This window comes from Elephas maximus, chromosome 12 (assembly GCF_024166365.1).
Source record: "Elephas maximus indicus isolate mEleMax1 chromosome 12, mEleMax1 primary haplotype, whole genome shotgun sequence".
In the NCBI taxonomy this organism is placed as follows: Eukaryota; Metazoa; Chordata; class Mammalia; order Proboscidea; family Elephantidae; genus Elephas; species Elephas maximus.
Window position 1 is genome coordinate 96,901,996 of NC_064830.1, and position 12,148 is coordinate 96,914,143.

The 12,148-nt window shown below is 62.0% G+C and overlaps 1 protein-coding gene across 1 annotated transcript; it reads left to right on the forward strand.

Moving 5' to 3' along the window:
• The first annotated feature begins 950 nt into the window (after positions 1 to 950).
• On the forward strand, positions 951 to 10,818 carry LFNG (LFNG O-fucosylpeptide 3-beta-N-acetylglucosaminyltransferase). The gene is made up of 8 exons (XM_049904170.1): positions 951 to 1,423; positions 5,721 to 5,769; positions 6,175 to 6,274; positions 6,520 to 6,673; positions 6,857 to 6,942; positions 7,334 to 7,499; positions 8,005 to 8,090; positions 8,275 to 10,818. The coding sequence occupies exons 1-8, from the start codon at positions 1,010 to 1,012 to the stop codon at positions 8,339 to 8,341; spliced, it is 1,122 nt and encodes a 373-aa protein (XP_049760127.1). The 5' UTR covers positions 951 to 1,009; the 3' UTR covers positions 8,342 to 10,818.
• The last annotated feature ends 1,330 nt before the right edge of the window (positions 10,819 to 12,148 follow it).

The window sequence follows — 12,148 nt, forward strand, 5'->3', positions numbered from 1 at the left end:
CCCCTCGCTCCCACCCCCACCCGGGCTGCAGGCATTCATTCCTCCCGCCCCCGCTCGTGTGAGGGGTTGAAAAGGCCCGTGGGAAGGGCCAGGGGAGAGAGCCGCCGTGTGCCGGGGAGGCGGGGCTGGCGCACAGCTGGGCCACATCTGGCCCGAGCGCAGAGGGACCAAACGGGACAGAAGGTGGCCTTTCATTTGGCGGCGGGGAGGAGTGGCCTGTTTCTCCACACCACGGGGCAGCTGGCGGATTCCGGGGCAAGGGGCGGGCAGGGGAGCGGACTCCGGGCACCCCACTCCCCAAGCCCCCGATGTAGGGCCGAGACTGGAGGACATTAGCACCGGGGCCGGGGGTGGAGTTGAGTACAGGTGTTTTCTCGCTAGAACCTCAGTTTCCCCACCTGTGGCTCAGGTGGCTAAACGCCTCCTCCATGTTTTCAACGGCCGCCCTAGCCCGAGCTTCCAGTTCCCTTGGGCGCCGCGCCATCCTCTGAAGCCCGACGCACAGCGAAGGGACGCAGCAGCGAGGGTGCAAGGACGTCCCCTCCGAGGCGTCTGGCCCGACGCCCCTGTCCCCGCACCTCCACCACCGCCCCAGAGCACACCCTCCGCGTGCCGGCCGCCGGGGAGCAGCGGCTAGCGGTTCCCCGGCAAAGGACAGCCGGCCCGAGGCCCACGCTCCGGAGGCCGGCGGGGCGGCGGCGGGCGCTGGGCGGGGGCACACGTGCGCAGGAGGAGGGCGCGGCGCCGCCAGGCCGTTCCCAGCCCCCCGCCGCGGCCCCACGTGGGCGCTGCGGTGTTCGGGGGGCAACTGGCACCGTCCCCGCCCCAGTGCGCTGGGGCCAGTGAGCGCGCGGCGGGGCGGGGTCTGGGGCGGGGTCCGCCCAGGGGCGGAGCTAGGGCGCAGAGGCATAAGAACGCACCGCGCGGGCCGAGCCCAGCCGAACAGCGCGCGGGACTGAGCTCGCGGACGGCGGACGCAGGGCGCAGGAGTCGCGGGCCTGGCCCCACCATGCTCAAGCGCTGCGGCCGGCGTCTGCTGCTGGCACTGGCGGGCGCGCTGCTCGCCTGCCTCCTGGTGCTCACGGCCGACCCGCCGCCCCCGCCGCCGCCTGCCGAGCGCGGCCGCCGCGCGCTGCGCAGCCTGGCAGGCCCCGCGGGTGCGACCGCAGTGACCGGGTTGGGAGAGGCCCCGGCCCGCGAGGTGCGCAGCCTGTCAGAATACTTTAGCCGGCTGGCCCGCGCGCGCAGAGACGCGGGCCAGCCGCCGGGGGGCGCCCCCCGCCCCTCCGACGGCTCCCCGCGGCCACCGGCCGAGCCGCTCGAGCCCCGCGACGTCTTCATCGCCGTGAAGACCACCAAAAAGTTCCACCGCGCGCGCCTCGACCTGCTGCTTGAGACCTGGATCTCGCGCCACAAGGAGATGGTGAGCGCCGCGGGCGAGCGGGACGGGATGGGGCGCACTGCTTCTTCAGCTGTTGGCAGTGCCGGGTGGGAGTCAGGCTGCATCCCTGTCCGGCCATTGGGAATACGCGGCGGGGGGTGGGGGGTCAGGGAGCCCTGATGGCGCAGTGGTTGAGAGCTACAGCTGCTAACCAAGAGGTCGGCAGTTCGAATCCACCAGCCGCTCCTTGGAAACAGTTTTTTTTTTTGGAGGGGCTAGGGGGCAGTGACTCCAAGCCACTCCAGCCTAGCGGGCCTGGTGAGATCATGCCCCCCATACAAGCTACAGAGCCCTGGATGGGGTAGGCTTCCTACACCAACCGCCAGTGCTTGGAGTCAGTTCTCCTGTGATGCTTCATGACCCCCAAACAGTGAAGCACATTAATAGGGTGTCATCGTCTCCAAATCTCCCCCATGTAAATCCCCCACGGGCCCCAGCATTGGCATCTTTGAAGCTCTGGGTCACAGTCTCCACTCCAGACTCAAGCCCTTCCTTAGGGGTAAGGCGGGGACAAGGAACCCTGGGTACAGCACCACTGGGCACAGTGCCAGCCCCCTCTCCCTCCCAGTTTTTGCTCTGGGGGGGCAAGGCATAGCTGAAGTGCATCTGGGACTGGGGGACTGTAGGGATATTCTGGGGGTCCATCTGAAAAAAAGGCACTGGGCTTCAGGGTCTGTGAGAGACCCTCTCCCCATAGTGCAGGAGCCCCCGAGGCCTGGAGCCTTGTGTTTGTGAAGCCCCAACTGAGCAGGACTTCCTATACACATCACAAGGACACACCCCACTTTGAAAATCAGCCCTGAGGCTGCAGCCGGCTGTTGGACTGGGATGGGCGGGACGGGGCCAATGTGGCCCTGGGAGGGAAGCAGTGGGCAGCACCCTGGGCCTAGAGGCCCTGCAGACTCACTGGCCATTTGGGGGTGAGTGTGGGGAACTCTTTGAGGGGGGTGGAGGGCTCAGGGAAGACCCCCACCCCCCTCTGCCTGTTCAGACCCTGGAGGTTTGCTGCAGCCCTGCTTGGGGGCAGAGTAGGGTTGGGAAGCAGGGTCCTTTCTGGTCTGAGGGGGCCTGGGAACCCCATGGCAGGCTCCTGGGAACGCAGCGTCCCTTTCCCAGGGGCTCCGCAGGCTGGCGGGCGGGGTAGTGGGCGCGGGTTTTGTTTGGCGGCCCAGGCCGTTAGAATTCCCAGCGCTGGGCGGCTCTCACGCCGGCCCCTTGGGCAAGGTAACAAAGCCCCTTTCTCCGGCCGGCCTCTTGTGTGCAGTGCCGCGCTCCATGGGAACCGCCGCTGGCGTGCTGGCCACTCAGGTTGCCTGGCGATGAGGGGCCTGCGGGCCCCCCCCCCCACATCCATGACTGACAGGTCTTGTGGGGCACCATCCCTGAGCTAGGCCCCCCAGTGCTCTGCCTTCCTACTGGGTGACCTTGGACAGCGTTCAGTCCCCTCTGGACTGCCACCAGCTCTGTGCACCTCTCATCCTGGACTTCTGGGACTTTCTCCAGCAGAGGGGATATGGTCTGGGGGTCTCAGGTACCAATTCCAGCCAAGCTGGGTGATCTTGGGAAAGACCTTGGGCCTCTGACCCTCAGTCCCTTCCTCTCTGAAATGGGTGTTCCAGTAGGGTGTTATCAAAGAGGACTGGCAAAGCCCGGAGAATTAGGGGTGAGCCCACAGGTGCTCAAGGTCAGGATAGGGGGCCATCACTCCATTTGGGCCATGAGGACCCAGTATTTCTTTCTCTACAGCTTACCCCACCTAGGAGACATTGAACCTGTCCTCAGGCTCTGGTTGTGGGTACACTACAAACAAGAACCCTTCTTGAGTTGTATCATGGGGAGGGTTCATTTGAACTGTCCTAGTAGAGGATTCTCCATTCGGGAACCCCAGGGTAACTCAGACCTAGTCTGATAGAAGAGATAGGGGGAAACCCAGAGAGACTGTGTGCGCAAAGGGTTGGCATCTAACCCATGGGGGGGGGGTGGCCAAGGAGGGCTTCCTGGAGGAGGCACCATTTGAACTCGACAGAGTCAAAAATGCCCAGAAAGGGCATTGTGGGCCTGGGGGGCTGTGCAAGGGGCTTCCAGCAGTTGAGCAAGGAGAGGGGGTTGGCAGGGCCACACTGTGGCCAGCCTCAGGGTCCAGGCTGAGGAGCTGGGCCTTTGGCCCACATGCTGCTCCCCACCCCCTCCCAGGAGCAGCCAGGCTGCAGCCGCTGCCACCTCGGCCACCACAATGGTGAGGGAGAGCTTGGCATCCTGTGTTTCTTTGAATTGCAGCTCCAGGAACAATGCCGCTTCCTGTGGGTGTCCCCCCACCCGCCCGCCTTGGCCAGCCTGCGCCCTGCTGCCCCCTGCTCTTCCTCCCCTAGCCAGTTGGGGAAGTGGCGGGGAGGGCCTAGGGGTCTTTGTCCCTGGAAGGCAGGGGGCTGGGCTGGCCTACGCTTGGTGCCTGTGCCTCTCTGGGCCACGGTTTCCCCCTTGTACAACTTGGATAGCAGTGGGGCTACCTCACAGGGCTGTTGCAAAGAAGAAAGAGGAGAATTTGCTCTTGGCACGTGGGAGTGCTGGTTGTACCCATTTTACAGAGGAAGAGACTGAGGCTCGGGGGCAGCTAGTGAGGCTCTGGCTGGGCAGCTCCGTCCCCTCTCCTGGTTGCTGTATTGTGGCGAGACAGGAGACCCAGCCCCCTACTCCACACCCCTCAGCCCCACCCTACTGGGTGCCTGTCTCCTGGTAGCCTCCCCCATGAGGAACAAAGGTGACTTTAATCTCCATAGCCCTGGGCTGGGTTTTTAGGGCATGACCAAAGCGCAGGGAGAACAGGCCTTGCTTGATCTCATTAAGAAAGCATTTTCCTTTTCATCCCGCGGGGGCCACGGTGTGTTTGCTTGGGCCGGCCTCACACCTCCCACGGCATTCCTGGGCTGATGTCGGGGCGCAGGCAGGGGGCTGCCTGCGAGTCTGTGCGTGTGGCCGCCTTGGGATGTCTGCCGGGCTGGTGGGGGGAGGCGTGTGTGGAAAAGGTGCAGAGGAAGCCCGCCACCGTCCCGGGCTCTGGGCCTGGGATCCACAGCTGTGGCCTCCCCCGGCCACGTATCCCCATCTGGGGTCAGGCAGGCAAGGAGCTGGAGCTGCCAGGTGAGGATTCTCCCCAGGAGGAAACTGAGGCCTGGTGGGCATAGGGGGCTGCACGTGGCTGTCATCCTTGCTCAGAGCACCCCCACCTGGCTCCCCGTGCTCAACCATGCCAGGGTGTGCCGGGCAGCACGCGCTGGGCGGGCTGGGCAGGGGAAGCAACATTCCTGCCCTTGTACTGACGGGCCCAGGCGGGCGCCAGCAGCTCCTGGCCCCGCCTCACTGTCCCCTGGTCTCTTCTGAGGAGAGATTCTGGCAGGGGTGGCCAGGCGCCGGAGCAGGTAGAGCCGGGACATGGCCTTGGGCAGGGCCTGCCTTCGAGCCAGGTTCTTTGCTGTGTAGCGGGAGGGTGTGGGCTGGTGGCTGGGGGCACAAGAGGTCCCCTACCCTGCTGACCACTGGCATCCCCATAGAGCAGCAGAGGCTACTTGGGCTTGGAGAGGGAGACCTGCTGGCTGGCCACACCACCCAGAGGGGACAGGGCAGAGCTGGCAGCCAAGGCCCTGCCCGCAGGACCAGTTAACCAGGCCAGCTGTATGGTAATGGGTAGTGCGGCCACTCCTGCTTAACTCGGCCATGTTAAGGCCGCCCGGCGCCCTCGTGCAGCCCCGGACAAAGCCCAGCCGATGCCTGGTGATTCATCCTCCCTCCCGGCCTTTTGTCTGCCCTGGGCTTGGCAGCCATCCAGCACAGGCCTTTGTCCCCAAGTGATTGAGACTTGGCTTCCCAAAGCCGGACCTCCTCTGCCTGTCCCCCACCCACCCCCTCCCGCCGCCTCCAGGCTGGGCACTGTGTCAGTAAGGGTGTGTGCCCCACCAGGTGCACAGAGCAGCAGGGAGCGTGTTACCTGGCAGGGAGGAGAGGGCGTCCCACCTGGCTCGTGCCTGCGCAGCTGCCTGGGCGACCTTGGGCCCAGCTGTCAGGGACGGGGCTGGGAAGGCAGGCGAGGCTCTGCTCTCCTGAGGGTGAGTGGACATGGGTTGACACAGCCCCCAGCCTGGCTTCCACAGTGTAGACTTGAGCTGTGCTGTGCACATGGGGGAAACAGGCCAGGGCAGGGTCAGGGTTAGTGGACACCCACAACAGCCATGGGGGAAGAGGGGAGACCCAGGGCTGCCACCCAAGGCTGTGTTTCTCCTTCTAGACCTTCATCTTCACTGACGAGGAGGATGAGGTGCTGGCCAGACACACGGGTGAGTGTGGGTGAGGGGGTGGCGAGGGATGGGGACCCCACTCCTGGCAGGGCCCCCACCCCTCCCCTTCTTGGCCAGCCGAGGTCACAAGGCTGGAAGGACAGGAGGGCAGTTTACTCAAGGGGTTTGCTCAGTACCCCGCCCTGCCACTCCCCCCCAATTCTTATGCAAATAAGGCCCTTTCAGTCCCGGGTCCCTTTGAGCTTCTGAGGCGGCAACAGGTGGCGGGTGCTGGGAAAAAGCTGTCTGAATGGACAGGGGCGGGGTGGCCCCTGCGGAGGGGGCTGGGCTAGGGGTCCCCAGGCTTTGTGCCTGGGGGTGGGGCAGGCCCCTGCTGTGTGACCCCGCCAGACTGCCCCCCTCTGACCTCCCCTCAGACCCACTCACGCCTCTCCTGGCCCACAGGCAATGTGATCAACACCAACTGCTCGGCTGCCCACAGCCGCCAGGCGCTGTCCTGCAAGATGGCCGTGGAGTATGACCACTTCATTGAGTCAGGGAGGAAGTGAGTGCCGGGGTCTGAGGGAGCTCTGCAACACACATGTACATGTGTGCACAGGCACACATGCGCACACACCCACACATACACACATGCACACACTGACAAGCTCACACGTGTGCACACTCGCACGCACACAGTGCTGTAATGTACTTACACACGCACACATGCTTGTGGACATGCACACACGCCCGCCCTGGCACACAGCTCCCACCCCCCCATCCGCCCCCGACACCCTGCCTCACCCACAGGTGGTTCTGCCATGTGGACGATGACAACTATGTGAACGTGCGGGCCCTGCTGCGGCTGCTGGCCAGCTACCCCCACAAACAGGATGTCTACCTGGGCAAGCCCAGCCTGGACCGGCCCATTCAGGCCACGGAGCGGGTCGGCGAGGGCGAGGTGGTGAGTGCCACCTGCTCACGCCCCTCCTGGCGTGTCTCTGGAGGCCTGCAACCACATGGCCCTCCAACCTTCCCCAGAGTTGGGTGGGGGCAGGGTGGGGGCTGATGGTGTCCCTGAAGCCTAGGGAGGGCCAGCGGGTGGGACAGCAGCAGCATCTCACAGCATGTGCCCCCCATCCACCAGCGTCCTGTCCACTTCTGGTTTGCCACTGGGGGGGCCGGCTTCTGCATCAGTCGAGGGCTGGCCCTGAAGATGAGCCCTTGGGCCAGGTGAGTGCCCCCTGGGTCCCAGGGTCCTCCAGTGGGGCTGGCTCTGTTTCTCTTCCTGCAGCAGGTTCCCCCACTACATGTGCTTGCCTCCTGCTCACCTATCCTCTGGGTACTCAGAGGTAGCTGTGCTTAAAGCAGCTCCCCTGGCCCTGCCCTGAGCAGGCACCAGGGGCATCAGCATCCCAGGCACAGCGGGCAGGACCCCGCCCCGCACCCAGGAACCCCCAACTCCTGGAGAGTCGCCAGGCGATGGAGCTAGCCTTGGGAGAGGAGGGCACCTGGCTGTGGCTCAGGAGGAGCTTGAGCCTCTGTCCATCTGTCTGCTGTGACCTCTCAAGAACTGTCTGCGTGCAGTCTTGCCTCTGCTCACCTGTCGCCCCTCCCTCGGCAGTGGGGGCCACTTCCTGAGCACAGCCGAGCGCATCCGACTGCCGGATGACTGCACCATTGGCTACATCGTGGAGGCTCTACTGGGCGTGCCCCTCACCCGAAGTGGCCTCTTCCACTCCCACCTGGAGAACCTGCAGCAGGTGCCTGCCTCTGAGCTCCATGAGCAGGTGGGCCTGTCTCCGGGGCAGCCAGGACTCAGACATGCCCAGAAGGGGATGTGGATAGGGAGACCTGGGAAGGGGCAGTTTTGAGAGAGGGATAAGTTGGGCAGGGGGGCAGGAGAGGCCCACTGTGTCTGCCGCTGTCCCATCACCTGGACCCCGCCACCTCACGGACCCTGTTGGCATTGGCTTGTCTGCCCTTCCTGTCTTGCACTCCTGGGTGTAGTGGGGTCCTTCCTGCATCTGTGAAATGTTCTCTAACCTGCTGTGGCACCTGTCCCAGCCCAGCCGCAGTCCACACTTTGGACTTTCTTCACAAGTGCTGCCGAGCAGGTGGGCGTGGCCTCGGGTAACTTGGAGACGTGGGAAGGGCAGAAGGAAGGGCAGGGCAGGGCTGTTGGCTCCCCAAGGCCTCCTGGCCAGCCTTGAGCAGAGCCGGGGACGTTGGCAGACTCAGCACCTGCTGGCGATGTGACCAAGGTCTCCCGTCTTCTCTGCCACCTCCCTTCAGGTGACGCTGAGCTACGGCATGTTTGAAAACAAGCGGAATGCCATCCATCTGAAGGGGGCCTTCTCGGTGGAGGCGGATCCGTCCAGGTGTGGAAACAGGCTCAGGAAGGGACGGGCTGGTGGAAGGGGAGTTGAGGTGTCTCTATAGAGGCACCCCCAGGATCCCAGCTCAGGGTGGGCTAGGACCCGCTCCCCGCCTGGTGCTGTGGGTCTGGAGGTGGGCTCTCAGCACCCACACCCCACACAGACCAGCCCCTCTGTGTCTTCACAGGTTCCGCTCTATTCACTGCCACCTGTATCCGGACACACCCTGGTGTCCCCACACCTCTGTCTTCTAGCAGCCACTGCTGAGACCCTGTCCCCGGGCACCCCTGGTATCCAAAGGGCTCGGGGACTCCTGTTGCACTGCCCTGGCCTCGGCATTCGAGGCTCCTGTGGGCTGTGCTTGCACATGTGTGTGTGTTGTGTGCCCGTCTGCGTAGCAGTCTGCTGGGCAGTTCTGCTCTGTGGACGAACCAGCAGGCACGCCCATGTGTCTGCCTTCCGCCTTCTGCATATCTGCTGGCTCCAGGCCCCCTACCAGAAGGAGGTTCTGTGTGTCAGAAATTACTTGGAGGGCAGTTTGACAGTTGTTTATTTTCTCATCGTTCTGCAGTGTGGGATCAGAGGCCATCCTGCAGGTGCCTCTCTCTTCTGGCTGGACGCTGGGCCATGGGCTGGAGGTGCCTGTGCCCGGGGATCCTGGCTCCCACCCGGGAGCCCCCATGACAGCCCAGCCATGCTCAGTCCGAGGAAGCTGGTTTTGGGATGAGTGGCCCAGCCCTCCTTCCACCCAGCTCTGGCCTGGGCACTGTGGCTTAGAAAGGCAGCCGTGCCCAAGTTCCAGGCCTGAGAGGCCCCCAGCGGCCACCTGGCTGGGGGGTCTCCTTTGTCTCCCCCGGGGAGCAGTTTATCTCCTCTCCCAAGTAGAGAGAATGTCGCCCACAGTGGGTGTGTCTGTAAATATTGTGACAGTATTTTTTTACTGTGTTGTGTTTTTGAAAAGCGGTGGGTAAAAAGTAGGGTAATTTCGTTTTGGGGGTGGGATGGGGGAGGGTATGTGTTATTTTCTATTTTCTGTGGATCGGAAAAAGCAGAAGCCAAATCTTGGATCGTGCTCTTCGTTTCTAAAGCCGAAATGGATGTGTCTCACCCTCCGTGTATTTATATGTTCCAGTATCTGGAATGTTCCTGTCCCTCCCTGCCCACCCCCCGACACTGTTCTGTCCGCCCCCCCTCCAGCTCACCTGGCCTGTGGGGAGGGGGCTTTGTCTTCTCTTTTTTCTTTTTACAAAGACATAGCTAGGAACTCCAACGAGAAGGGAAAGGTTCTCAGGGAATTGAAGTGTTGTTGCTACGGTGACGTCTTTTGGTTTGAATAAAAGTGCTCTTTGCGGCAACCTGAGGGTCCTGGTCTTGGCTGGAGGTGGGGCCTGAGCCGCAGGTCCTGTGAGCTCCAGGGGGCTTGGGGCCGAGGGCCCACAGGATGAGGGGGAAACACGCCTTGTCTGCACCCACACTGGGGAGGGTGGGAAGAAATCTTCCAAGCTAGCTATTTTGAGAGAAAACTTGAGACCAAAATTAGAAAAAAAATACGTCATCACCTCGACCCCAATTCGCGGCAACCCCGTGTGTGTCACAGTAGAACAGTGCCCCACAGGGTTTTCAATGACTTTTCTTCTGCGGCACCTCTGGGTGGACGTGAACTGCCAGCCTTTTGGTTAGAGCCGAGTATGTTGACCATTTGTACCACCCAGGGGCTCCTGGGATCAAAACAGTCCCTTGCTATTTTGCCTGAGAGGGAATAGCCAGCCCTGGGCATCCCCTGGGCAGTGGCCTTGGGGATTGGTGGTGGGTGGGCACTTCGTTTCTTTTAGGGCCATTTGGGGGCTGCTGGGATCTGCAGGTCTCTGCTGGGCCACACTGTGCCATCTTGACCCAGGGACGGCTGCTGGTGGGTCCAGTGAATGCCCCCCTGCTTCAAGGAACGTGACCCCCATCTTCCTGGCCTAGTGCCTCAGTGTCTGGTTTAATCCTTATCGTGAGCCCATGCAGACGGGGAAACTGAGGCTCGGAGTGGTGATGCCTGAGGCTAGGCAGCCGGTCTGGCAGAGCAGTGAGGGGGTCCCAGTCTACCGCTTGCTGCCGACATAAGGCCTGACCTCAGGGCTCCATCCCCTCCTCTGTAAAGGACGTGATGGTCCTGACCTCCCTGTGAGGATGGGAGAACAGGCAGAGCCCCAGGTGGCTGCTGCCCTAGCTAGGCCTGTGCCTACCCAGCAACCAGCCTGCCCCCACCTCGGAGCCCCGGCGACAGGTCCCCAGAGGCTGGGCAGCGTTCAAGCTGCTCTTGTGTTCTAAAGAATCAGCTCTCTGGTGCCTTTTCTTCCACAAATAAAGCCTTGAAGGGCTGGCAGGAATGGGGGCAGGGCCGCTGCGGCCTCCAGCTGGGGAGTCCCCTCCTGCACCCCCTTCCTGGCAGCATGGGGCGGCCCTCACTTCCTCTTGAGCTATTTGCTCAGTCAGAAAGCTCTTCCTCAAACTGAGCGCCAGACATCCCTGGGGCCCCCAGCACTGAACTGCTTCTGCCTTGGCTCTATTTTTTCTTCCGGTGAAGATATACGCGGCAAAACCACCACTTCAGCCATTTCTACGTGTTCTACAAGTCAGTGGCACTGGTTACATTCTTCAGGTTGTGCCACCTTTCTTCATATACTTTTCCAAATTATGGTAATTAACACAAACTCAGTGTCCCCTAAGCTTCTCATCTAACCTTTCAAGTTGTGGTCAATATGATCACGTATAATAAATTCTTGAAAAGAATACAATGCTCCAGACAGACATTTTTTTCTCATTAAGCTAAACTACTGAATGGTTGAGAGATGACTTCAGGGGATAGTTTTGGTTTAAGGTTTAAAGGTTATCACAGGGCAATAGTTTTGGGGGTTCATCCAGCCTCAGTGGCTCCAGAAAGTCTGGATTCCATGAGAATTTGAAGTTCTGTGCCACATTTTCCCCTTTTGATCAGGATTCTCTTACAGAATCTTTGATCAAAATGTCCAGTAACGGTAGCCCTGCCCTGGACTCTTGCTGCCTGCCACCCTCAGCTCCCAGTCACGGGATCCCCCATTTTAGGGGAGTAAGTCTTTTGCCTTATGCCCCCCCCCACATGCTGCATCAAGCTTGCTGTTGTCAGCACATCAGAAAGCAGACTCCTCCACTAATCAGTGTGATGTCTGTGTGTCCCATCCTTTGGCCTGCTGGAGACAATGCCAGGCCTGCCGCATCAGACACAGATGACACACACCACTCCCTCAAATAAGGGCCCCAGGTGGAAGGGCTAGGGGTGGCCATTTCCTCATTGCCCTGGCTGGGGGCTGCCCCGGCAGGGCCTGACTCCACTGTGGCCTCGCACAGGGCTGAGACAGCAGAGCATGGCTTTCTGAAGGCTCAAGCAGCTGCCCAAGGGGTGGACATTGACCGGGGGCAGTGGCGGGGGGGGTCCTCTCCTCCCTTCCCACCCAGCCCCTTCACAGCACAGTTGGTACAACTAGGTGCCCTTCACAGGTGGAACCAAACTCCTAGGTCAGGCTTCATGTCTGAAGCACGCGGGGGGCTGGGACTTCCAGGGCCTGGCCTGTTTGAGGGCACCACAAAGCTCAGAGGCCTCCCTGGGCTCAGCTGTCTGCCAGTCCTGGTGGGGGCAGCTACCATTCTGTCACCAAGATGTCAGGCCCATCTGATGATGAGAAGCTGAAACTGGGTAGGGGAAGTTGCAGGGGAGCAGCCCCCGAGTGCAGGCAGGGGCAGAGGGACTTCCTGCCCGCGCTGAGTCAGAGGGCATGGGGACCTGGGGGTGGTGGGTAAGGCCACTTCCTGTGTGTGGCTGTGCAGACCGGCGAGGCTTGGCCAGGCTGTCCCCTGAAAAGGCCAGAAGAGCAGAGGGGAGGCAGGCAGGGGCTTGGAGAGGCCTTGCCCTTGGAAGCCTCAACCTTTCCACCTGAGCAACGGGGATAAAGTGTGTGCTCTGAGCCAGGGTTTCCCCGGGAAGTGCAGACCAGAGCTTGGCCCTTACCTCTTCCAAACTGGAAGCTGAGGTTTCTTGG